The sequence below is a fragment of the Brassica oleracea genome, chromosome C7 (genome assembly GCF_000695525.1).
Source record: "Brassica oleracea var. oleracea cultivar TO1000 chromosome C7, BOL, whole genome shotgun sequence".
Lineage (NCBI taxonomy): Eukaryota > Viridiplantae > Streptophyta > Magnoliopsida > Brassicales > Brassicaceae > Brassica > Brassica oleracea.
This window is the reverse complement of record NC_027754.1, coordinates 37,481,367-37,508,542: the sequence shown is the minus strand read 5'-3', so window position 1 is coordinate 37,508,542 and position 27,176 is coordinate 37,481,367. Positions and strand designations below refer to the sequence as shown.

Sequence of the window (27,176 nt, the reverse complement as noted above, 5' to 3'; positions counted from 1 at the left end):
GTTGTTCATAGATACAGTAGAACTTCTATAAATTAATAATGTTAGGCTTTAAAATTTTATTAATTTATAGAGATATTAATTTACAAAAGTTTCATTTTTGAGATTTTTTCTATTTTTTCTATTTTTGAATATTTTTATTAATAAAATAAAAAAAATATTTGATTTTACCGTATATACATTATTTAAATTTTAGAAATTTGACTTTCATATTATTTTATTATCTTATTTGGTGTATATTTTTATGTTTCATAGAATTATTATGTGGTTATCAATAATTAAATATTATCAAAATATATTAAAATATTAAGAAAAATAAAAGTATTTTCTTTGTGAATATAAAACAACCAATATAATGTTTAGTTTTTACTTATATAATTAAAAAATATATAGAGATAGATTATTAATTTATGATTTTAATGGGACTATATATTTACATGAGAGTTTTAAAAATATTATTATCTTATTATTTTATTGATTTGTGTCATATTTTACAGGGTCTTAAGTTGGAACCGATAAAATTTATTAATTTATAAAGATTATTAATTTATCGTGTATTAATTTATAGAGGTTCTAAAAATTAAAAAAGTACACGTGAGATATATGTGTTGCAATGCATCATGTGATATGGTAAAATCCATGTTCGAAACTACGCTAGGCGCTAGTCGGGCGGTGAGTCCGGGCCTAGCGAGTTACCGAAAAATCGGGGATTAAGCGGGATATACGCGGGGATTAGTTTTTTATTATTTTTTAATTATAAAAACATGTATATATATAAATATATGTGAATTATGCATGTAAGAACATCGTAGTCCAGTGGTTCGGGTGGAATTGGTAGGTGCGAGAGGTGATGGGTTCGAATTATATGCAGTGTGTGTTTTCTTTTCCATTTAAATTAGCGCGATTTTGGACAAAAGTTTTAAAAGATCACTTAACTTGTCCCACATCGGTAATATAGGAGTAGGAGAAGTCTTCAAGTCACTTATAAATACATGTTAAGGTCTTAGATTTTAATTTGTTAAGTGGGCTTCTAACATAGCCCAAACTTTAAAAAGAAAGTCCAAACTTTTGTTTGATAATAATCGGATTTCAAAACCGATTAATCGGATTTAAACGATTAATTGACCGATTAGTCGGGGTTTGACCGATTAAATGGTAGTCCGATTTACTGCACCGGTTTGGTCATAGTCGGGGCGGTGGGGTTGCGCATAGCGCCTAGTCGGCCGATTAATCGGCTAGGCGCCCGCGTTTTTGAAGCGACGTTTTTGTAATTATCGTAGTTGCCTAGTTGGTTGCTAAATACGTTTTGTTTGGTCAAAGAAATTCACTTAACCGCTTGCCTATTGATTCCTAGCATTTCGGAATGCACCAAACAACCAGTTTGAGAAGCATAATCGATTATGCAAACCGAACCAAAAATAACACCTCTCCAAGTTTCTCCTATAATTTACGCTAGCTTTTGATCCGCGCATCCGCGCAAATATTTATTCTTCGTTATTATATTTTTTCACTTTTAATAATATCATAAACATAGTTATCCATGTGTCTAGTTACAGATCCATACATCTATCTATTTTTTTAGATAATTACATAAAATAATTAAGTAACATAAACTAATACTAATATATGTTTAATTAACTGAAAATAGTTTATCATTAATATTATTGAAATGTTTTATTTATTTTCTTATATTTAGTTGAATATAATATATTTCAATTAAAGAAAAAAAAACTATAAATTAATTTTTACATATATAATATGATTTCTAAAATGCAATTACACATTTTCTTAAAAACTGCTTATTTTCAAAAGATTTGCTGGGGCTTATTGAATCAAGGATTTAAAAAAAAAACTTATTAATTTTTATTTAAAATAAAATTTTTATTTTAAAATTATTAATATTTAATATTTTTATTGTTTTATGAAATATATAAAATATGTAAATGTTTTTTAAATCAATTTGAAATAAATTTTTATTATTTTTTCATTGCAAATAGTTTTATTTCCTTTTTAAAAATGTGCATTTTTTTATTTTTTTCAAAAAAAAGTTTCAAATACCATCATAAGAGGTGGTATTTCAATTCATTGTTTTCTACTATAAATACGATCCGAACCCACCAAATCACATTTGATAAATTTTATTTACAAAATTCATATTTTCCAATAAGCTAGAATTTGAGAGAACTTATACAAATGACTAATCCAATAAGCTTGGATTTCATATGGAATTTATAAATGTTAGATACAATAAGAGGGGGTTTGAAGAAAAAAAAATCGTCTTAAATCATTGATCCAATAAAATTAAGGTTTGTGATTGTTTCATTTTACATGGAATATTAACAATTAATACCCACACTACAAGAAAACATAATCTTAACGAGGGCGGTTTTCCTCGTTAGTTTGTCGTAAAAGAGGCTTTACGACGAATTAGCGAGGAAGCGCGTTTGCTCGTTACTCATCTGTCGTAACACATATTTCCTCGCTAATTCGTCGTAACTTAGCGAGGAATATATTTCGTCGTAAAGACGAAGTAGAGCTTTTCGTCGTAAAGACCACGTCAATATTCTACGTAAGGACGTCGCTATATTTCCTCGAAAATACCTCGAAACGAGTTCCTCGTAATCTACACGTAAATACCTTGAAAGCGTTTCCTCGCAAAATACATATACAAGGCCAATGGAGTTCTTAAAATATGTATTATATATATATATATATATATATATATATATATATATATATATATATATATATATTATATAAGTATAAATATTTATGGGATCCACAATTTAGAGTATTTATCTACTCTGCCAACAAAGTAGTTACAACATAAATTTACTTTGGAAAACTGAACCGTGCTGTCTGAATATGTGAACTAGATTCAAAGTTCTAACCACCAACTTCGATTTTCTCTACCATACTTTCTTCTTCTTTTTTTTTCCCATATTTTCTTCATGTGAAACGTGTTCTCTACCGAACTCAGAATTGTTGTTTACTCAGTTTTAACATCTTACATGAATTGTGTTGCATGGCATATGGGGCAAGGGGGCATGGCCCCGGGACCCACATACTTTTTAACAAAAAAGTGCTAAAAAAGAGTCCAAATATTTTAAAAATAAGTAGGGATAGAAGCCCAAAAATTTTAAGTTGTTCATAGATACAGTACAACTTCTATAAATTAATAATGTTGAACTTTAAAATTTTATTAATTTATAAAGATATTAATTTACAAAAGTTTCATTTTTGAGATTTTTCTATTTTTGAATATTTTTATTAATAAAATAAAAAATATTTGATTTTACCGTATATACATTATTTAAATTTTAGAAATTTGACTTTCATATTATTTTATTATCTTATTTGGTGTATATTTTTATGTTTCATAAAATTATTATGTGGTTATCGATAATTAAATATTATCAAAATATATTAAAATATTAAGAATAATAGAAGTATTTTCTTTGGGAATATAAAACAACCAATATAATGTTTAGTTTGTACTTATATAAACAATATATAGAGATAAATTATTAATTTATGATTTTAATGGGACTATATATTTACATAAGAGTTTTAAAAATATTATTATCTTATTATTTTATTGATTTGTGTCATATTTTACACGGTCGTAAGTTGGAACCGATAAATTTTTTTAATTTATAGAAATTATTAATTTATCGAATATTAATTTATAGAGATTCTAAAAACTAAAAAGTACACGTGAGATATACGTGTTGCAATGCATCATGTGATATGGTACAATCAACCGTGAAGCAACGTTTTTGTAATAATCGTAGTTGCCTAGTTGGTTGCTAAATACGTTTTTTTTTTTTTTTGTCATCAGCATAAACAGACTCATACAGACTCTGTGAATCAAACTGAAAGATGTTGGTCCATGTGAACGACGAAATACGGCTGTTTCCTGGCACTACGTGCTAGGCTATCCGCGTTTGTATTTTGCGTTCTTGACACATGGATAATCTCTGATCGAGAAAAACTTTCCTTCGGGACTTTAATATCTTCTAAATAACTTGCAAAAGCTGGTCATTCTTCTGGTTCCGAAACCATCTTCACCAATTGAGAACAATCTGTTGCAAACGTAACCTGAAATTGACGTAAGTTCCTCATACATTCCATTGCCCAAAGTAATGCCTCCATTTCCACATGGAGAGGAGATAGACTAGCCCGAACATTCCTTGCCCCCATCAGTCCATTAAAGCCTTCTAAAGTACTGAACCACCCTTGTCCAGAGAAACCATCATTCTCTTTTCATGACCCATCTATGAAACACCACTGACCTTGGATTATCGGTAATGCCGGAACCTCTGCATGTGCCCTAGTCCTCTGTTCTTTTGCTATATGCGCTTCAGACCATAGTGTGGACTCTGTTTCTGCTACTTTAAGCGTATCTATGGGATCCATATCAAGGTTACTAAAAACTTTGTTACTTCTTCCTTTCCAGATATACCATAAAATCTTTGCAAACTGGTGATCCTCTAATTGCGGAGGAACTCTCCAGAAAAGATGATCCATATTTGTAAAAAGAGACCTTGTTGGGAAGATAGCTGGGTTTGACGGTATCTTTGAAAGTGCCCAAACCTGGAGTGCTGGATGACATTCAAAAAACACATGGTTAATTGATTCCTCATCAGCTCCGCATCTTGCACAACATATATCACCAGTTATCCCTCGTGCTTTCAAATTCTTCTTGACTGCTACACATCATGTTACCAGTTGCCATAGAAAATGTTTAATCTTTGGAGGACAGTGTACTTTCCAGCAGAAAGCCTTTAAGGCATCAACTGAAGGTCCAAACATCACTGGGGGTCGTTCTCTATCTGGATAAACTCGCTCTACCTGATATCCTGATTTGACCGTATATTTCCCATTGTTTGTGAAATGCCAACCATCTCTATCAACCCTCTGAACGCTACTCAAAGGTATACTTTCTATAATTTTCACATCCTGTGGGTCCACTAAAGCCCGAATTGCCTGCATGTTCCAATGTCGCGAAGTAGGATCAATTTGAGAATTCACTGTTAGGTCAGGGTACTGATTATGTTATTTTTATTTGCTGGTATCGGGCGAGTGGTTGGGAGCCAGGGATCATTCCATACTGATATAGAGGATCCTGATCCCACCCATTTGATTAGTCCTTTGCTAACCAGAGATCTAGCAGATGTGATACTCCGCCAGCCATATGACGGAGAGTATGAGCGAATCGGCTCCAGGGGTGATGCGTTCCTGTAATACCGACCTTTGAAAACACGAGAGAATAAAGTATTAGGCTTTTCAATCAAACGCCATAATTGTTTACCAAGCATTGCTGTGTTGAAATCAGTGATGTCTTTAAACCCCAATCCTCCTTCCTCCTTACTAACACAAACCTTGTCCCATGATTTCCAATGCATTCCTCTTGTACTTCCACCTGGACTCCACCAAAATTGCGCTACTGCATTTGTCAATTTCTTCGCGGTTGCCTTCGGTAATCTATAACAAGACATCACGTGATTTGGTAGTGTTGTAACTACTGATTTAGTAATTACTTCTTTTTCTCCTTTCGTGAAAAATTTGAAAGTCCACCCGTTGACACTTTTGTTAAGTCTATCTTGCACAAAGCTGAAAACCTGAATCTTTGAGCCCCCAAGATTCTCTGGTAATCCTAAATAAGTTTTCATTCCTCCAACATTATGAATCTCCAATATATCTCTTAATTCCTGTCTAACTGATTCCTCAATCTTGTGCCCAAATTGGATCGAAGACTTATCAAAATTAAATAGTTGACCTGATACCATCTCATATTCCTTCAAAATCCGGAGAATAGATTGACATTCTTCTCTTTGTTCTTTGCAAAAGAATAGACTGTCATCCGCAAAAAGCAAATGAGAGATTGATGGGCATGCTCTGGCTACCTTCATGCCTGTCAGTTGTTTCTCACACTCCGCCTTTTTAATATTCACAATCAATGCCTCAGTACAGAATATAAACAAATAAGGGGATAAAGGATCTCCTTGTCTTAATCCTCACTGTGGGATAATGAGACCCCGTGGTTGGCCATTCAGTAAAACTCAATATTGAACCGACGATATACATTCCATCATTAACTTAATCCAGTGAAGATCAAAGCCCATCTTTTCTAGTAAAGCCTGAATAAAGTCTCATTCTACTTGGTCATACGCTTTACTCATATCCGTTTCAATTGCCATATACTTTCCTTGACATGCCTTGTTAGCACGTAACCCATGAAACATCTCCTGGGCTATAAGAATATTATCAGTTATCAAACGCCCAGCCACAAAAGCCGATTGGGTTTCTGAAACGAGGGACGGAAGACACAATTTTAATCGCTGACATAAAACCTTCGATATAATTTTATACCCGACATTGCATAGGCTAATTGGCCGCAGCTCTGTCATCCTCGTTGGCCTCTCCGTTTTTGGAATCATACATATATTGGTAATATTTAACATTGGATCCATTTCTCCGGAAACCAAAAATTGTTTACCATTTCTGCTAAATCCTTCTTAATAATATGCCAAGAATGTTGGAAAAAGAGGGCTGTCATGCCGTCCGGATTTCTACCAAATCATTCTTAATAATATGCCAGGAATGTTGGAAAAAGAGAGTTGTCATGCCGTTTGGTCCTGGTGCCTTTTCTGGATGCATCATAAACAAAGCCTCTTTAACCTCACTCTCAGTTGCTAACCTCAACAAAAGTTGGTTCATCTGAGGAGTGATCCCCGTTGTTACCTCTACGAGAAAACTTTCAAACTCTATAGGTGAAGTGGTACTGAATAGATCTTCAAAGTAGTCTACAACCACTTTTTCCACCCCATTATCCTCTGTAATCCAATTCCCCGCAGCATCATGTAATCCAACGATCCTATTACGAACTTGTCGTTGCTTAGTTAAAGCGTGATAGAATTTTGTATTAAGATCCCCAGAAGAATACCACATATTCCTACTTTCCTGATGCCAATACTCTTCTTCATCCTTATATGCCTCTGATAATTTCCTAGACACCTCCACTATGTCCTCTTGCGATCTTGAATTATCTGATTGTACTTCTTCGAGAGCTTTCTGTAATTCATTAATTTTTTCCTTTCCGTAAGGTGGATTATTTTTCTGCCGTTTTACAATTTCATGCCGACAATTGCTAATTTTTGCCACTATATCATCCTCTTTTTCGACACTATAATTAGACCAGCCCACTGAAATGGACTCCATTAGGCCCTCTTGTCCAACCCATCTCTTATCAAAACGAAATTGCCCCTTCCTCCGGGAAACTTTATCCTCTAGGAACGCCACCACTGGCCTATGATCAGACGCCACCATCCCTAGATATTCTGTATAAGAGCATGGAAATAGAGTATGTCATTCCTCGTTTGCTAAGGCACGGTCCAAACGACATCTAACCTTAAACGCCCTTTTTCCTTTTCCTCTTCGCCCTTGCCATGACATTTTGTTGCCACGGGCCGGAAACTCCAATAAGCCACTGTTTCGTATCATATCATTAAAGGAAATAAATGAATCTGCACTTCTCAGGGCTCCTCCATCTTTTTCATGATTTCCAGTAATTTCATTTAAATCACCAATAATAAACCAAGGTTCGGATCTTGAAAGTCCATACCGAGTTAGTCTTTCCCAAACTTGATCCCTCAGTTGTTGAACCGGATCTCTATAAACGAATGTTAGAAAAACTCTTTTCCCCAAAGCCACAGCTTCGACATCTATCATCCGGTTACTTGTATACAGAATCTGAATCTGATATTCATTATTATAATAAAGTGCTAATCCACCACTTCGTCCATTTGGATCCACTGTAACCAAATTATCATATCCCGAATGAAGTTGAAATCTTTGTACAAAGTCAAACTCCTGCTTTGTTTCTGATAAAATTAAAAAATCTGGTTTATGTTTATGTCATATCTCCCTCAAATAACTCATGGTCCATTTACTTCCCATTCCACGACAATTCCAACTTAAAACTTTCATAAAATAAAATTAAGGATTTGCACCCATGATATAAACCGCCAGATATAAGGAGATCCGGAGTTGCCCTTTTATCCAAAACATTCCCACTGCTATGCCAACACAAAACGTAAATTTGTTATAAAAATACAAACTACCACATACCCAGTATCCATTGACACTAACCATATCCTTTGCAAGCGTCTTGCTCAGACCAAAAATAAAAACTCCAAAACCAAAAACAGTTTCCGGAGATAAACATGGCCGCTCTTCTTTTCTACTCCCAAAACGCTCATACACTTGAAACCAGGAACTCGTCCCTTGCACTCGACGCACTCCTGAGTATGCATGGTGTAAAGAAACCAAGCATACTAATCCCAGTAATGTTAATGATATAGCCCAAACTCGCCTCCGATGATCAGTAACAATCCCATACCATACCAATAAAGTGAACCATAGATCTTGTTCTCTATAAGGAATCATAAAATTAAAAAAACTTATCCCATACTCTCTGATATCTATAAGTAACAATCCCATACCATACCAATATGCTAAATACGTTTTGTTTGGTCAAAGAAATTCACTTAACCGCTTCGCTATTGATTCCTAGCATTTCGGAATGCACCAAACAACCAGTTGAGAAGCATAATCGATTATGCAAACCGAACCAAAAATAACACCTCTCCGAGTTTCTCCTATAACCTACACTAGCTTTTGACCAGTGCACTCGCGTGAGTATTTATTATTCGTTATTATATTTTTTCACTTTTAATAATATCATAAACATAGTTATCCATGTGTCTAGTTACAGATTCATACCTTATTGAGTATGTGTCTTGGTCAATATGTTTAGCGTCCATTTATAAACTATTAAATTGTCTTTTTTGTGAATATAAAATAACCAATATAATGTTTAGTTTGTACTTATATAAAATATATATAGAGATAGATTATTAATTTATGATTTTAATGAAATTATATATTTACACAGGGGTTTTAAAAATATTATTATCTTATTATTTTATTGATTTATTATCTTATTATCTTATTATTATCTTATTATTTTATTGATTTATTATCTTATTATTTTAAATATATTATTATCTTTTTTGTGAATATAAAATAACCAATATAATGTTTAGTTTGTACTTATATAAAATATATATAGAGTTAGATTATTAATTTATGATTTTAATGAAATTATATATTTACACAGGGGTTTTAAAAATATTATTATCTTATTATTTTATTGATTTATTTTATTTTTTACATCAGCCCAAGTTGGAACCGACAAAATTTATTAATTTATAGAGATTATTAATTTATCGAATATTAATTTATAGATATTCTAAAAATTAAAAAAAAAAATATCCCAAGGGTCCATTGAGACCTTGAGCCGGCCCTGACTGCATATATGTGTTGCAATGCATCATGTAATATGGTTCAATCAACTGTGAAGCAACGTTTTTGTAATAATCGTAGTTGCCTAGTTGGTTGCTAAATACGTTTTGTTTGGTCAAAGAAATTCACTTAACCGCTTCGCTATTGATTCCTAGCATTTCGGAATGCACCAAACAACCAGTTGAGAAGCATAATCGATTATGCAAACCGAACCAAAAAAATAACACCTCTCTAAGTTCCTCCTATAACATATACTACCTTTTGATCCGCGCATCCGCGCGAGTGTTTATTCTTCGTTATAATATTTTTTCACTTTTAATAATATCATAAACATAGTTATCCATGTCTCTAGTTACAGATTCATACATTATTGAGTTTTGACATTAATGTATCTTATTCAATGTGTTTAGCATCTATTTATAAACTATTAAATTGTCTTTTATTGTGCTTTTATACAATTACTTGGTAAAGTAAACATTAAAATATAAAACAGTAGAGTTTTAAGTATACTTGTAGATTTTATTAAATTATACTATAAATATTAAGATTTAAAGTTAATTATAAAATTTAAATTTTATATTGAGACTTTTTTTAAAACAAATACATTATTTACAAATAAACATAAAAAAATAATGAAGCAAGTTAAAGAAACATTCAAAATAAGTATATATTATTGCAAATTTTATTTAGCAAACCTAATTTAAGTTATTGAATTGGGCCATTTTGTTAAGATAAATATTTTTAAAAAAATTAATCTCAAACAGTAGAATTTTAATTTCAAACTTAAAACTACCCTCTATAGTTAGATTTTTTTTTTTGACAACTATAGTTAGATTTACATTGGAAAAAAAAAAATCAATGGTTGAAAATGAGAGTGTATGGAATACTGACCATTGATTAAAACTTTTCAAGGGTCCAGATTCATTAAATCTGTGCTTCTTCTTCTCTCTCGTCTCTTTTGTTTCCCCTCTTTTCAATGGTTAGATACAAATCTCTTTGTTCATCACAGACTCACATCCCAGATTCACAAATTATTATAGTATTTTTTTTTGTTTTGCTATCTCTTTCTCCTTTATCTCTTCCGTCGGATCTCCATCGCCTCTTTCTTTTCTTATATTCTCTTCATTTCCACAAATGAAAAAAGCACAGACACAGCAAGCAGAGCCGTGCCTATAGTATAAAAAAAGGCTTTTGCCTTCGGCCCCTGATAAGTAAATACAAGTATTTTTGGGGCCCGTTTTTTACTAATTTTCTATGTAGTTTAGTGGCTGAGTGGGTGATTTAGATGGCACATGTGCTAGGTTCGATACTTGAGAGGTTAAAGTTTTTTCTCTCTTTTTTTTAAGTTGGATTTTCTAGAATAAGAAATGTTGTCATTATAAATTTGCCTTGGGCCCCTCTGAACCTAAGCACGCCACTGACAGCAAGCATTAACTTCCATCACGTTTTTGCCTCTCTCTCCCAAGACTACCTCCGACTGTGAGATTTGAATATGTAAATTGGGTTGTCTGATGAACCGTAGGTGGTGACATGAGAATCAATATCTTGATGAACTGGAGGTAGTGGCTCATCCCGTCACGGGATTTATCTTGTATAGATCTCAAGTTGGTCGTATGAATCAAGTTCGTCACCGGTTTCAAGGTTGTTGTTGGTCTCCTCGTCGCTATATGTTGTATCTTTGAACCCTATGTCTTAACAGGAATAGGATGCTTCTCAAGAATTGATTCACACGTTAGAAAACTTTTGACATGACGATGTGTCACCTAGGTCTTGAGCTCGAGCTTCGTACGGTCACACCATGCAAGAACTTAGCGTAGCCTAAGAAACTAAGCTTTCAGTCCGAACTCATGATCCAATCCTTGAGCAGAGGATATAACAATCAGCATTTGATCTTCCTCTGCCTCACCAATCCTTGAGCAGAGGATATGACAATCAGCAAAGAAACATCAACATCAATATCGGGAGAAAACTATGGCGATATTCTGACAACTCCAGCATGATATATTTAAAACCAATGTTAATGGTCATGAAGAAATACTCAAGAAATACTCATCATTTCTCAAATATCAAGATAACTCGGCGTACCTTTGATCCGTTGAGCGAGAGCCCTTCCACCATGAAACTAATATTTTACATTCCTAATTGGTTCACCCGTAAACTTCAAAATTTAAAGATAAAAGTATATAACCAGAAGTATCTTACCGTGTTAAAATGTCAGGAAGGCTTGATACCATCATCGCATCAGTAGCATATCTAGTTAAAGCTTCTGTAGTTACACTCAGAAGCGTTTATATTTTGTAGTTTGTTTATTTTAAAACTTATACTTGGGTTCACCCTAGGAAGACCAACCAATAGGATTTCATTATTTCAAATTTGATATCTTTTAAAAAAAATAAACAAAATATTATCAAATTATATTATCTTTTTAAAATTAAAATGTAAAAATAAATAAATAAAAAATAGTAGCAATTATAAAAAAAAAAATATTTTTAACGTCGTCAGCAAAACATTAAACCCTGAATCCGAAACCCTAAATCCTAAACCCTTGGGTAAACCCTAAACTCTTGAATAAATCTTAAACTTTAAATCAAAATCACTAAACATTAAAACACTCAAGGGTTTAGGGTTTAGGGTTTAGAGTTTTAGGGTTTAGTGTTTTTATTTAGAGTTTAGGAATTATACAAGGGTTTAGGGTTTGCCCAAGGGTTTAGAGTTTTCCCAAGGGTTTAGAGTTTACCCAAGGGTTTAGGGTTTAGGGTTTAGGGATTAGGAGTTATGGTTTAGTGTTTTGCTGACGATGTTAAAAAAAAAAATTTAATTTTTTTTTCTGTAACTACTATTTTTTACTTTTTTATTTTAAAAACATGATATAACTTACCAATATTTTGTTTCCTTTTTTAAAAGATATCAAATTTGAAATAATGAAATCCTATTGATTGGTGAGCCTAGAGGTTCATAATAACTCTTATTTTAATTCGGGATTTATATTTCGTACATTAGGAAACTTTTTTTTTTGCAAAAGATTAGGAAACTATTTAGTAATTTTTTTTCTTCATTTCCTTTTCCCAGAGGACTTTGATTTTAGGTTTTTATGTATACTAGAGATGCAGCTTGGTTGTAAGACTCATCTAAGCTAGAGAACTTGAAGGGTTTAGCTGTATTAGATCAGTGATCAGCATACTGGATATATGTTCACAAATCAAAGACAATGCTATAGCTATAGCTTTATTTATTATTATTATAGCACAACATCACAGACTCAAACAAGTTACACAACTAGAGAGAAACAACAAATCGGCGTCTCGATACATTTGGTACGTAACATATGTACGCAAAATGCATTATTATTAGCCGGTTATTCAACACAAATGCATGCAAACAGTAACAACTCGATCGGTCCACAAAGAAACATAGAGAGATTATTATTCATATAAAGGACACCATTATAAAGGTGTTTGACTCTCTAAAGCAATGAGGCAGCTGCTTGGTCGAGGTACCACATTTCTTCGACTTGAGCAGTAAGATTAGCAGCGGGTAAGGCGAGATTGTTGTGCTTAAAGATCTCAGCGATGGAACGTGGACATTGCTCTGTGTGGTCGTCGCAAACGGCCATGAGATTGTACAAAGCCGAGTTGATGACCGGCAAAGTGAATGTGATTCTCTTTGGTGGCGGTTTTGGAGAGTCGGTGATGTAAGTGACCCATTTGTCAATCACATGGATCTGAGGATGTCCCGGAAAGAGAGACGCCATGTGGCCATCAGGACCCATCCCTAGAAGCTGGAGATCGAACTGAGGATATTGATACTTGCCATATGTACATAGTGGGAGTATGTTTTGCTTCACCAGTTTCCTCAAGCACTCCTCGTAGAGCATCGCGCAGTTCTCCGCGTCACCATCAGCTGCATAGTGTTTGTCGATCGCGTAGATGTTCTCATTTGGAATCCCAACCTAAATTAAGTTCACCCAAAAAATAAAATCTCTTGTTATGTGATACGTTTTTTTATATATAACCAAAAAAAAAGATTTGCTTTTTTTTACATGGTCATCAGTTGATATGCATAATGAAATAATATATATACCACTTGTTATGTGATACGTGATAACAAATCGAAGATATTAATAACAACAATAATAAAACCTTGGAGAGAAACCCATCCATGGCGAGTTTGTAGTTGCTGTCTGGATCTTCATATGAACAAACCCTCTCGTCCACCCAAAAGACGTGCCACTTTGACCATTCGACACTATCTATATAAGGAGGTTCCAACAACTTGCTGCAACATTTGATTAATTAAAGCATCATATATTATTATTTGATTTTTCTTAAAGAAACAAATTTAAAACGAGACTGAAATGGGGAGGGATTTGTAGACCAGAGCCAATCGATGAGGCCACCGCCGGAGAGAACAACGGTGAAAAATCCTTTCTCCTTGCAGAACTTGGCCGAGAGATTAGCAGTGTACTTAGCCAATGCTACCGACAATTCATCCTTGCTCGGAAACACCTCCCTCTTCCTCTGCGTAGTTCCTGCCATTTTTGCCTTTAAGAAGAATGTGTTTGTATATGTTGTTAAGGGGTTGGGGTTTCATGCTTTTATAGAGATCGAGTAGTGCTGCTCGCGAGTTTTGAGTTAGTTAGGAGAAAAACGTGACTTTTTTTTTGGACTTATTGTCGTTCTCACTTTTTGTTTTGTTTTGTTTTCTTTACTTATATACGCTTCTGCAATAGAATATTATGCCCTCAAAACAATTTCTCAAATCATATACTGAATTATGTTTTGGCTTCAAGATTTACCAAAAATGGAAATCAACATTGAATTGGGGGAATAATCCAATATTAGATTTTTTCCAATAAAATAAATAATACCTAGAAAAATCGTCCATATATCTCTTACAGATTACATGTCAATTTTGTATTATATCAGCTTAGTCATTTTGTTTAACAGTTTGTACCGGTCTTAAGGTGCAATCGAGAATACTTCTGTTTTTTTTTCTCGTAGGTGAGAGCTGGCTCTTAACTTCACTCAATTATGTTATTATCTTGTAGCTATCTGATTTTCTCACCGTTTGTCATCTTGTATAGCGGCTATACGGTAGCGGTTTGTACGGAACCAAAAAATCCAGGCAAAATTACTTTAGTTTGTTTTTGTAGGTGAGAGCTGGTTCTCAACATCATTATGGAAATAGTAAAGTTTAATGAAATATGAATAAATTTCAAATAATTGTTATTTTAAATAAAAAAATTGATGTTTAGCGACATAAGAATACACATATTGAAAATAACTAAAAACGAAATAGGACACTCGTCATGGATCCACCATTTCTTAATTCCTCGTTCTTCTTGGTCTTGTCTTTTTCCATTGTCTCAACGAATCCTTTCCTAGTTATGTTTTGACAAAAATGATAAGATAAATTAAGTAACAACATCGTGGTGGTCTAGTGGTTTCCATTAGAGGAAAAGTTGCTTTGTTGGTCCAGATCAGGGATCGATTCCCCTCTAGTGCGAAATTATTAGCTCCACATGTGGTCACGCGGATATGGGTCCATGTTTACGGTCCATTTGAATACCCGGGAGAGGATCCATCAGTGGGTTGCACCTTCCACCCGGGGGTTAGGTCTGTGTCTTTTATAGATCCGGGTTTAACCCTTTTAAGTTACAAAAAATTAAGTAGTTTAAAAATGTCACACCTTAAAGTATTCTTTTTCTGTAAACAAATTTTCATACCGAAGCTTCTGTAACTAAAAAAACTAAATTAATAAACGTGTAAGTTAGAAATAAAGTTTGAAATAAAAAACAAAACCAAACAACTGTAATCCAGATTTTGGTATAATCAAGTTCGGATCTCTAAAAGACACTGATTAAATATCATTCATTTAAGCAAAAAACATTGATCTAACCTTGCAAGAGCAGAGGAATGTTGACTGAAGCAAGGCTGAGTAGAAGTAACAAGCTTCCCAAACTTGACCTGCAATGAAGAAAAGAGAGAGGTTACAATGATGGAGTGACAGAGAAGAAGAAGGAAATTAGAAAAAAAAAAAGAAAAAAGAGAAATAGAGAAAGGAAGCTCAGTGGCGCCGCTTGAGAAGAAAACTGAACTGATGAGAATGTGAAAATAAAATTTCAGATCTAGGTTAATGAGGAAATTGTTAGAAAGTGGTAAGAATATGGTCAAAATTTTGTGACTACTTTTTGACTATATGTTTTGGTTAAACATTTTTACCATTTTCTGACCATTTTTTTCATTCATCACAAAGTGATCAGAAGATGGACATAATTATTTGTGACCATATATGCTGGTCGGAAACTTGGTCAAAATGTGATATATTTGCTGACCATTTTCTGACCATATGTTTTGGTTAAAAATTTCTAATTATTTTCTGACCATTTTTCGTATTCATCACAAAATGGTTAAAATTAGGTGATAATTATTTTTGATCATTTTTCCTGGTCAAAAAGTGGTCACAATGTGATATGTTTTCTCGTAGTGATTATCTTATTTAACTTTCTTTGCTTATGTTGTTTATATTTCTAATCAAAAAGGATGTCATATTCCATCCTTTATTGTAACCGAAAAAATTAAGTTGTGTTTAAACAAAAAATATCTATATGAAAATAAAAGAACGAGTTTTGTCCTCCTCAAAATTCTTTAACGATCAAGTCCCCCATCTTTATGGAAGGAGAAGTGGTGGCTACGTTATGGACCTGGTCGAGAAGGGATTCTGAGGCCAGTCTGAGATAAATGGAAAGAAGATAATATTAACTGTTCTCTATCATGTCATGTGTTTTATGAAAGAGCCAATACTGGAATTTGGGGATATTGACAATTCGCATTGATTGGTAGAATATTAGCATTAACAATGGTAAGAAAAGCATTTAGAAAAGTATTTACTAAATGCTAATGTTCTCTAGCCAATGCTCTCATATGAAGCTTTTAGAAGAGCATTTGCATTTATAATTTATAAAATTAAAGAAAATATATAATTAATTCATTTATTTTATTTAATCATATCATAAAATTATTTTTATATTCAAAAAATAAAATCTTGATTTCTAAAACTAATTTACAATAAAAATATTTTTTTAAATAGTATTTCACATTTAAAATATAATTTAATTATATTTTAAATGTTAAATATTAATTCAAAAAATAGATATTTTAACTATAAAATTTATTTTAAAATAGATATAAACATAATTTTTAAATTATTAAATAAAATAAATTAATTATATATCTTTTTAATTTTATATGTTAATATATTTATATATATATTAGAAATATATTCATTAAAAATAAATATATTATATATTAATTATTATTATAATTTTAAATAGCATACTCATACTGCTCTACCAATCATCATATTAAACAGTTTATCAAAAGCATACAGTTTTTGCTTCTGCAGCATACTGCTTCTGCAGAATACTGCTTCTGCTTCTGCTTCTGCATACTGCTTCTGCATACTGCTTCTGCAGCATACATCTACTGTTTTATCATCTGCTCTGTCAAAACCTAAATAATTTTTAATATATATATATCAATAAAATTTGGTTTTTAATAATTTGAAAGTTATATATATATATTGAAAATATTTGAGAGCTCTAGGCTAATGTTTATCTTGCATATACCTTGTTGTAAATTTAGTATGGGTGGTCTAGGTTCTTCCTCTAATCACATGCCCAACCATTTCACAAATGTCATTTTTGCTGTCCTGTTTCTCTCTCACATGTTAAACGAGCGTAACTTACTCCGTTATTATACCTTCCAAAGAAAGTGGTTACTATGTAAACTACAATCTACAGAGTAATTCACGAGTAGACGTATTCAAAGTTCTGACCACAGACTTCAATTCTGTTACCATACTTTCTTCATGCAGAATATGTTCTCTACCAAACTCCGGATTGTTGTTTACTTGGTTACCCTCAAATTAACATCTTAGTGGATAAAAAGAACATGTGAGATATGTGTTAGTCACTAGATCATGTAATGGTTAGGTGACAGAAAGTCTCTTCCGGTTAATTACTTTCTGAATACCACTTAACCGATGATGCTAACCAAACTGAAAGCCGAAAATAAACCAAAATCAACACCTCGCAAGTTTCCTTCTATAATAATAGTTTGTTATGCTTTTTTCAAGGTTTGGTTCCTGTAAACAAAAATGCTCAAAGAATCATTTACAAAGAAATCCCCTAGCTTCCACTTCCACTATAAAGGTTTGGATGTTTCTCAAGACTTGATTTACACGTTATAAGGCTTTTGACATGACGATGTGTCACCTAGGTCTTGAGCTCGAGCTACGTACGGTCACACCATGCAATAACTTAGCGTAGCCCAAGAAACTCAGCTTTCCATCCGAACTCCTGATCCAATCCTTGAGCAGATGATATGTATTTGGTGCCAGGCTCATCTCCTGCTTTAAATCACGACCCCGATCATTAAAAATATGTTTCAAATCTTACAAAAGAGATGGTGGTGCTTAAGCAACTCTCATACAAGTTGAATTTACGACCATACCGCGGCTAGTTCTTGGACGGATATGATTCGATTCCCTTCCTGTTCGAAGTGCTCAAATGCTGAAGTTGCAATCTGCTCCCATTCCTCAAGAGCTTCCAGTTGGTAAACGCTGACCCCAGCTGCACAGAACTCTTCAAAGTCCAGCTTCTTTTGCGCCAATGGTTGCATCTTCATAGAAAGAACAAAATAAAGAAAATTGCGTAATTAGATTCATTAGAGTATGAGAATCAGCAAAGAAAAATCAACATCAATGATAATGGTGATGAATATATGTTAAATAAAGGCTCTCATTTCTGAATGTTAAGATAACCATTGGTTCATGTTATCCGCAATCATTTTTGACTATCAACCACCATGAAAACCATATCTAACATTTATAACTGGTCCACCCATAAACTTCAATATTCAAAGATAAAACATATATTAACCAGAGATGTGTTACCGTGTTTAAAATGTCAGGAAGCCTTGATTCCATCATCGCATCAGTAGCATATCTTGTTAACGCCTGCAGTTACACTCAAATGATTTATTTATTTGATAAGTATTAGTGTTTTTCTTCTAAATCAGGATTCCTAGTTCTTGCATTAGTAACTATTTATAGTAATTCTATTTCTTCATTTCCTTGATTCCATCAGTATCATATCTTGAGTTTTAGGTTTTAATGCATATAGAGATGCAGCTTTGGTTGTAAGACTAATCCAAGCTAGGGAGAGGGTTGAAGATTTTACAGATTTTCCATCAGGAGTCAGTGTAATGGATATATAGATTCCCAAATCAAAGACGGGAGTCAAAATGCTATTAGCTAAATCAGGAAAGCCACACTGACCGAAGTGAAGCTGTTAAGAGATAGGCCTCCATCTTTAGGGTCCAGGAGCATAAACTGTGCCTTAAGAAACACAAGCTCATCTTCGGGTATAGCTTTGGAGAGAGCCTATTGAAAGATTAACAAGTGAAAAAAAAAAAAAAAAGAAGATCAAGATAAGAAATAGCCAGCCATAAGAAAGATAAGATCAATTCACTTGATATTAATAATATGACAGGGTATCAAGAAAGTACCTTAAGTGCCAATCGTCTGAAATGCGAGGCACGAATATAGGACTTGGCCAACCTATAGATCGAGAAATCGAGAAGCAAACCAGGGTTTTCATCACGTAACCACGGATGAGCTGCAAACACAGAACATATAAATATCACTTAATGCCATAATCTTGTTTCCATTTCAAGAAAGAAGAAACTAACCTAGGGCTTGAGCAGCTGTCATTCGTTTCCTATGGTCCTTGTTGAGAAGCCTTTTCACGAAGTCTTTACCAGTATGAGATATTGAAGGCCAAGGCATATCTTGAAAATTAGGGTTGGCTCTAATCACGCAGCGGAAAACCGCAGATTCAGTTCTTCCATGGAAAGGTCTGCTTCCACAGAGTAGTATGTAACTTATGACACCAACGCTCCACATATCTGCTTCGGTGCTGTAAGACCTATGGAGTACTTCAGGTGCTACATAGAATGCACTTCCCACAATATCATTGAGACGCTGGTCTGCAATATATACAACATTTTTATTAACTCACAGACTAACAATATGCAGAATCAACAAAGAAATAGATTATTACCGTATCTAATGAAATCAGACAAGCCAAAATCTATGACCTTGAGGATTGCATCCTCGTTTCTGCTGGTAAAGAGAAAATTCTGTATACACACATTTAAGCAAAACCATAAGTAGCTAAGAGACAAAAGCTTATAGAGGCAGCGACTGTGTACCTCCGGCTTGAGATCACGGTGGACAACACCTTGGAGGTGAAAAAATGCAGTTGCAGATAAAATCTGTACAAGTATACGTTTGGCATCGACTTCAGGGTATCTACCACCTCTGCAAGTAAAGGCAACAATACAAGTTTTTGAATCCATAACCAATGCAGTAAGACTAAGACACGTGTACTCTGAGATTTTACCTAGCTAAAATTCTATCCAATAGCTCTCCACCTTCGCACAACCTGAAAAGGGGAAAAGATTGAATATATATATATATATATATATCAGATTATTGCACAAACTTGTAACGTTTTAGATAAGAACGTAACAGACTTACTCCATAACAACAAAGACGTAATTATCGTCTTCGTATGCACCGTAGAACTTAACCATATGCCTATGTCCTGATAAATCCTTCAGCAGTTTCACTTCTCTCCGAACATCTTCGATCGATACAGCCGATGTCATCTGCACGACCAAAAAAAAAAAACACACGCACATCAAACGACATAGTGATTATGCAATGAACAGTGAAAAAAAAAAAAGAGTCGCTAGAGACAGACCTTAGCTTTGGCGATGATCTTGACGGCCACCGTTTGTCCTTTCATCTTCCCTTTCTTGGCCTTAGCCCAGCAAGTATGACCGAAATGCCCTCGCCCCACCTCCTTCCCCAACTCGTACTTCCCTTCGAAGTTCTTCCCGAACCCGAAGTTCTTGTCCAGCAGCCTCTCTCCCCCGCCGCTGCTCTCTCCTCCTCCTCCGACGTCCGCGCTGTCCTCCGGGATCGGCTGCGGCGCGGCGGCTCTCCGCCGTCTCAGAGCCGCCATGATCGGTTTGGCGGGTGACGGCGGCGGAAACGGCCATTTGAACTTTCGTCCCGGAGTTCTCGCCGGCGACGGAGATACTCCCGCCGGCAACGGGCTTTGAAACGGGCTAATGTTGTAGGAGTTGACCTCGGAGGCGAGAGGAGACTGAGGAGCGGAAGCATGGCGGTGATTTTGGGGCGGTTGATCGGGAGCCTCGGGGATCTCGTCGTTCTCGACGGCGGAGATGTTCCGGCTGTAACAGTGGCCCATGGCCGTTGGATGTGGAGGTTCAAATTGACTGATCGGTCAGAGTCAGAGCATCGGACGGTCAGGAGGCGAACTTGAACAGTGTGTTTATTTATTTAATTATTTAAAAAAAAAAAATTAAGAAAAGAGCTTCCGCTTCTGAAGAAAGATTTAAAAGAAGGGGAAGGAGAAAGGCGTTTCTTTTGGATTTGATAAAACGACACAAAGTTGAAAACAATGACCACTCCAACAACCTACAGCGCCTACTGTCATTAATCTCTCTTTTAATTGTTTATTAAAAAAAATTTCATTTAATGTCTTTTTTATGGGTCATGCATTACATGTTACATATTTTTTTTTTACTCTTTTTGGTCTGATATGTTTTCAACTATAACAACTATATTCAATTCAGAATGACTTACATTACTAAAATCAGATGTATATTTTGTAATACATTATTATTCTTAAGATGTATTACCTAAGGAATAACTTGTTTCTTATTTTTGAGTTTAAATACATTATTATTCTTAAGATGTAAAGTTAAGTTATGTTATAAGGAAAGTTGATTTGAAATATTTAGATACTTTTATTTCCTTGTCAAAAGATTTTTAAAATCTATATAAATGGTATGGAACCTTCATATATTTAGCATTTACAATATTTTAGTGAATATATTCATTTAGATAATTGTACTTGATGGTTAGTTAAGATTATTCTGACATTAATTTAAAAAGTTAGTATCAATTCAATTATTTTGTACAAATGACACAATGCCACAAACGTGAGTGTCGCCATGTGTTGCTTTGATACTACTGATTTTTATTAGTTTAAACTTGAATCATGGTGAATATCGCATTTCTCCATCAGATAGTTGTGTCATTTATCCATCAAATTGTTGAATCATGGTGTATTTATTGGGTATTGATTTAGCATCTTAAGTATAAACCGGTTTAAACCGCCTTGATACACATTGGTAAGCAGGTTTAAATTTCAACATCTTACCGTTCAGGTCCAGACTCCAGAGCAATAATGTTGATGTATGTATATATAATATATTAGTAGCAAATGGTTGCCGGTCAAATTACGAAAAAAGTCGATAACGATGCAGGCAAGACGTTATGGTCGTCGGTTCAATTGGTTAACCTTAAACAAGTGGCTAAGTAATAATTAACCAGAAACATACAGAGTTTGCTACCTTCATATTACAACACTCGTCTCTTAACCATAGGCATTCCGGTTTGATCTTTTACTTGGGTATGGCTCAGTAATCTGGTTGTCAATGAACTTGCATGTGCCGCAAGTAATATTTTCACGTGGCGCATGCTCTTTGAGCGCGTAACTTGTCTTATAAGTTTCCCAACTATATTGACCGATGAGCCGACAACGGTCTGATAAGTTGACATTTGTTGCTCCTAGTTTCCACTTTGAGCTTTTCAACGTTTGAATACGTTATTTTCTACATAACAGGTTAATGTCTCAATCTGAAACATAAGATCTATGCTTTTAGGAGTATAATTTTATACTTTATAATTACAAACACAACCTTGATTAAAGTCAACTAAAACTTTCATATGTAATGTGCCTAATTTTACTTTTGGTTTCATACTTGGTGTGTAGTTTTGCCAAGGGTGCTCAATTCAAACAAACCAGTTTAATTCAGTCAACTCCATCTACTAGTCTGATCTATAATTTAATTTGATTAAATGGTTTTCTTGTAATTTTATTCGAAAAGAATCTTTAAACATCAACCAAAAGATCTAACACGTAAAATGCATCATAATTGTGGAAAGGAGTGATTGAAATCTTCACAACACCAACACACACTTTTGATTTTAACAATTAAAAAGATAGGATTTTCTAATTTATAAAAGCATGATATATACTTTAATTTGATTGAAATGGTTTTAGAATCAATAAAGCTACCTAAGCAAAAAAAAATATAATTTAAACTGTAAAATATATTGTGATGGAAAACACACAGAATCTGTAAATTACTAGACCAAAAGAATCTAACAAGTAAAGTGCATCACAATTATGGAAAAGAGTGTCTGAAATTATCAAAACACCAACCAACATTTTTGATTTTTTAACAACTAAAAAGTATATAGGATCTCCCATATAATTATCAATTCAAAGAAAAAGTAGCGCAAAACTAATTAACCAAGAAACTAAATATTCGTTCACAAAGCATATAGACTCACCTAAAATCTAACGGAAACAACACCAACGATCAGTGAAACGATTTGACATGTATCATTTTAATTGTTCCATAAAGATAACCAAAGGGAGGTTTCCAACAACAAAAACAATAGAAGGAGAAAGTCTAGCTTAAAGTTTTACTGAGGGATCTAAAAAGACCTGCCAATTAAAGAAACAAGAGGATGTTTATACGAACAGAAAACGACTTAAGTATTATCTTAAAATGAGTTTTGTTCTCTCTTTCTCTTCTTGACCTGATCTCTGTGATCGGGCTGTGATTATACTCTAGTTTAAATCATTGGGGTGTGGCCTTACTGGCGTCTTTGACGGGCTTACCCTTCACATATAGAAAAAAATGAGAAAAATATTAGTCTCACTGTGCTCAGTTTTTACTATGTCTTGTTTAACTTTAAAGAACACCACATAATATCAACCTAAACATATAAAAAAAATAATAGTTGAAACACACAAATGGGTTAATAAGATTTCTAACAAGTGTGTTCTCTTTGGAAATAACCATGCATATATCCCCAAACAGAATCAAAAAACAAAGTGTGTTCTCTGTCATGTATGAATCTTTGTTTCTCACATGAAATATATATCATCAGAACACTAGATGACCAAAGGCAGAATACAAATCAACAATCTTGCATTTACTGAGCAAGGCACAAGAGATATTTCGAGAGGATGTGTTATAAAATTTATATCATATTATTAATATCTACAACTAGCATGCACTATTGATTCTGCATCCAACAACTGAAGGAGTTCATTGTAAAAGAAAGGCTACAGTAAAAAACAAGAAAAGTAAAAATTTGTAATTAACCTACCTTACACGGAGCCCGCCCAAGACAACACCGGTGCAATTAAGAGCAGAGAGTGCACTTTCCGCCTGTAACACACAAAAAATAATCATTGAACATTATAAAGTTGATTAGGGTCAAACTTGCCTCATCAGGCCAAACAAAAATTCAGTACATAGTGGATTATGCACATTATTGCAGGGTGTATTTATCAATAAGACATGTAGTCCAAGAATGAGCACGACTTCAAAAGAGCCATCACGTATGTGAAATGAATACAAAGATGAAAGATTTATAAAGTGAAATATTCTAAACTGATCAAGTAAACCTCAGAATCAAGTTCATGATGTTAACAACATTATTATTTTTTTCTTTTTTGCAAGTGATTATAAGCAAAATGGATCGAACTATGCACATGAAAATTAGAAAATTCGAAAAGTCTTTTATCACATGAAGTAACTTATCAAGAAACAGGCAAGACAAGAGGAATTCACCAGGGTAAATTCAATAAAAGCAATGCGGGTTTGGTGATGATAGTCTCCAAGAAGCCTCAAATGTTGAATCTAAAAAGAAATAAAGATGACATCAAACTGAAAAAGAAAACACAACATATATTATAGTATAAACAATTGGCCATAGTCAAAACCAAACATGTACCTCCCCACAGGCTGTTCTAAAGAAATCTTTCAGTTCCCTTTGTGTGACCTGAATAAAAAAACGAAAAATAAGATGAACAGATGAGTTTCTCCACTGTTTGATTAGTCTGATGCAAACAAGTACTAAACGTAACAGAGGTTTTGCCAAATAACATCATAATTGATTAGGAAATGAAAATCAAGATTACCTCCTTGTCAATATTAGTACAGTAAACAGTCTTCACACATTTCTCGCGCTCTTCCTCAGACTTGAAGAAACAAAGTATCATTACACAAATTCAGTGATCTATAGATTTCTAATTGGCATTAATCTGAAAAGATACTAACGCCTAAGATTATACTATCACTCAACTAACCCTTGGGAGGAAAGTCGGGTTAACAGGTGCAATAGCTGTTTTGGAGGGAAGAACCTTAATAGGATGAGAACCAAACAGAGTACCCGATATTGTTAAAGCAGACCTAGCTCCCTCTGAGACATTTACTTCACTGATTAGTAAACACAAGGAGAATATTTCAAGTGGTGAGACAGTTGAAAGTAGAAGTACCTACCTTCATCAGTGAATTCAATGAAGGCAAAACGAAGAATAGAGTTACTGTCACCGCAGATACGACAATCAACAATCTTTGATTTAAACACAAAGATGGACAAAAAAACGTATGAGACTTTTGAGTTTGAAGATTATAAAACAAAGTGGTTGAAAGATTATTATTCTAAGTACCTGACCAAAAGAAAGGAAGAGACGGGCAAGTTGCTCCTCAGTAGCCTACAAAAAGATAGATAAAGAGGGCACTTTGGTTATTTGTATTGGATTACTTCTGGGAAAGCAAGTTCTTGAGACATAAAATCTCTTTTCAGACCTGTTGATCAATGTCTGAGACATATACAGTTCTCCTGATTACATCTGTATTCTGAGCCAAGCTTGTTTTTCTGTTCGTCCATCCTTGCCCTTGGCCAAAGTTCCCTCTCTGTATTAAAAGAATAAGACCACACTTCCAAACATGCCATTCAAATATAACAACACAAATTTTACCCTTACATGCAACTATATATTGTACTCAAACATGGAAGTGTGACAAAACATTTCAGATTTTCTTATAGCTTAATCAAAACTTTTGAGTAATTAACCCGTTTTCTTAAACTAAAAATGTAAAAACCATAAAAAAAAAAAGGAGAATCATAAGCATTTTGGTCAAAAATTGAGTAGACACTGCATGAAACATAACAAATCCAACAGATATATAGGCCATAACTCAGAGATGATATATATATATTTTACATACCCTTGTATCAAAATGGCCATTCTCCACAGCAGGAATAGTTTGCATCATTGCGATGTTATTGTTACGCCATACCATATTACTCACAAACCCAGAGTGGGCTTGAGCAAGTGAATGTGGAACATATTCCTTAGCCATCGGATTCAACTTAGAAAACTTAACATCCAAATGACTTATCTCACTCTTGAGAGTCCCTTCACTGTTCTGGTCCTTTGTTGGGTTTGATATCTCAACAGAGGAATTGGATTCAGGGCTCTTCTGATCATCAGAACATGGCGGCTTCGTATCAGCTTCTAAGACATTGCTTTTGTCTTGACTCTGACCAGAAGAGTCCATTTTCATCACATCAGCATTTTCCGAGCCAGCCATGATCATTCACTCAAAAAGATGAATCTGTGGATGGTAAAATAAATATCAAATAACAATCAGACTGAGATTGAAAAAAAAAAAGAGAACATAATAATATAAACCAGTTGTTGCATCAATCAGTGGAATTCCAAACGATCACGGAGCAAGAATGTCTTGGAGAGCAAGATTTTTATAAGAATGATCTGGAGAAAAGTTTGAACAGTAAGCTCTTTTGGTTATAAATAAAAACAAATTTTCAAGTCAAGAAATATATACAAACACAATTAATTTTCATTAATTACTTTTTGTCATTTGTCAACATCAATTTATTCAATGTTCTTGCTAATCGTATTTCACATTTTCATTACTAATAAAAGTTAATATTACTTTCCTTAACAAGATTCTAATAATTTCTCTCTTTGAATTACTTTTTTTTTTCTCTTGGCAACAAATTTCATTATTTTTATATCCCTTGGCAACAAATTTAAACCTTCTCTTATACACAAATATGGCAATGGCATTATACGCATGGGTGGAATAATTAGCAATATAAAAAATTTAAAAGTAAACCAATTGATCGGTTTACAAAATTAATATATGTAATGTATAATGTTCTAGTTTTCTTCAAGTCAAAACATTTTTAATTTCGTTAAGTTTGCATGGATGTATTCTCTCAAATCATTGACTTTCATAACACAAGCATCGACTAATCATTAGTGCTTGGAGGTTTCAGAGTAATTAGAAGAAGAACAGAGAAGGTCTTTTAAGACAATTAAAAGCTCGACCTGGTCTTTATTTAGTTTTTCTTTAAAACGACGATAAGAAGGTGACCATTGACCAATGAGGCAATGACCACCATCGTAAAAAGGCTATCAAGGAAACTTAGTAAAGTATAAGGTCCTTTTTTTTATCAACCCATTTAATTCTCATTACTTTAAACTTTTGGAATACATCATGTTAGTGACTTTGCCAGGATATTACATAATTTTGATTTCTTATCCTAGCCTGTGTTTTGCTAACTGATCAACAACATGTATAAAGATCCTAGGAACATAATGAAAGGTAAAATGCTGATTGGATGCAATATTTTGATGTCTTGAAGCATTGCATTTTCCTTAGCTATCTGCCTTTGCTTAGTACCCCCATTTATGACAGCAACCAGGTTCTTTAGCAGTTCCTGAATCCTGACAATCTCCTAGGAAAGCTACC

The 27,176-nt window shown here is 33.8% G+C and overlaps 3 protein-coding genes and 1 long non-coding RNA gene across 4 annotated transcripts; all 4 read right to left on the bottom strand.

The window, feature by feature from the left end:
* Window positions 1-12,817: 12,817 nt before the first annotated feature.
* On the bottom strand, window positions 12,818-13,909 carry LOC106301222 (probable 6-phosphogluconolactonase 3). The gene is made up of 3 exons (XM_013737574.1): window positions 13,741-13,909; window positions 13,506-13,641; window positions 12,818-13,315 (listed from the first exon to the last, which is right to left on the bottom strand). Exons 1-3 carry the CDS (start codon window positions 13,899-13,901, stop codon window positions 12,830-12,832), a joined length of 783 nt encoding a protein of 260 aa, XP_013593028.1. The 5' UTR covers window positions 13,902-13,909; the 3' UTR covers window positions 12,818-12,829.
* A 685-nt stretch (window positions 13,910-14,594) lies between these two features.
* LOC106305320 lies at window positions 14,595-15,545 on the bottom strand. The gene is made up of 2 exons (XR_001262960.1): window positions 15,265-15,545; window positions 14,595-14,746 (listed from the first exon to the last, which is right to left on the bottom strand). It is a non-coding gene; the product is annotated as an uncharacterized LOC106305320 (long non-coding RNA).
* Window positions 15,546-17,438: 1,893 nt separating this feature from the next.
* On the bottom strand, window positions 17,439-20,707 carry LOC106303921 (CDPK-related kinase 4-like). The gene is made up of 11 exons (XM_013740282.1): window positions 20,195-20,707; window positions 19,969-20,099; window positions 19,832-19,873; window positions 19,641-19,749; window positions 19,490-19,568; window positions 19,119-19,415; window positions 18,936-19,045; window positions 18,706-18,810; window positions 18,322-18,384; window positions 17,880-18,047; window positions 17,439-17,775 (listed from the first exon to the last, which is right to left on the bottom strand). Exons 1-11 carry the CDS (start codon window positions 20,705-20,707, stop codon window positions 17,638-17,640), a joined length of 1,755 nt encoding a protein of 584 aa, XP_013595736.1. The 3' UTR covers window positions 17,439-17,637.
* Window positions 20,708-23,030: 2,323 nt separating this feature from the next.
* Window positions 23,031-26,176, bottom strand: LOC106304790 (polyadenylate-binding protein-interacting protein 13-like). Its single transcript, XM_013741180.1, has 11 exons — window positions 26,090-26,176; window positions 25,623-26,012; window positions 25,200-25,307; window positions 25,061-25,105; window positions 24,891-24,963; window positions 24,698-24,810; window positions 24,530-24,589; window positions 24,343-24,390; window positions 24,180-24,248; window positions 23,713-23,774; window positions 23,031-23,219 (listed from the first exon to the last, which is right to left on the bottom strand). The coding sequence occupies exons 2-11, from the start codon at window positions 25,992-25,994 to the stop codon at window positions 23,168-23,170; spliced, it is 1,002 nt and encodes a 333-aa protein (XP_013596634.1). The 5' UTR covers window positions 25,995-26,012; window positions 26,090-26,176; the 3' UTR covers window positions 23,031-23,167.
* Window positions 26,177-27,176: the final 1,000 nt, after the last annotated feature.

Bases quoted from the DNA above. Each gene is read 5' to 3' on its own strand.
- LOC106304790 (XM_013741180.1), bottom strand. From the start codon at position 25,994: ATGATCATGGCTGGCTCGGAAAATGCTGATGTGATGAAAATGGACTCT. The intron at 25,106-25,199 runs GTCTGAAAAGAG...ATCTTTTTGTAG, and splicing joins TCTCAGACATTGATCAACAG to GCTACTGAGGAGCAACTTGC. The intron at 23,220-23,712 runs GTAGGTTAATTA...CTATATGTGAAG, and splicing joins TTGGGCGGGCTCCGTGTAAG to GGTAAGCCCGTCAAAGACGC.
- LOC106301222 (XM_013737574.1), bottom strand. From the start codon at position 13,901: ATGGCAGGAACTACGCAGAGGAAGAGGGAGGTGTTTCCGAGCAAGGAT. The intron at 13,642-13,740 runs GTCTACAAATCC...CAAATGTTGCAG, and splicing joins GGCCTCATCGATTGGCTCTG to CAAGTTGTTGGAACCTCCTT. The intron at 13,316-13,505 runs GTTTTATTATTG...AACTTAATTTAG, and splicing joins TGGATGGGTTTCTCTCCAAG to GTTGGGATTCCAAATGAGAA.
- LOC106303921 (XM_013740282.1), bottom strand. From the start codon at position 20,707: ATGGGCCACTGTTACAGCCGGAACATCTCCGCCGTCGAGAACGACGAG. The intron at 19,750-19,831 runs GTAAAATCTCAG...CTTTACTTGCAG, and splicing joins TTGGATAGAATTTTAGCTAG to AGGTGGTAGATACCCTGAAG. The intron at 19,416-19,489 runs GTAATAATCTAT...TATATATTGCAG, and splicing joins GTCTGATTTCATTAGATACG to ACCAGCGTCTCAATGATATT.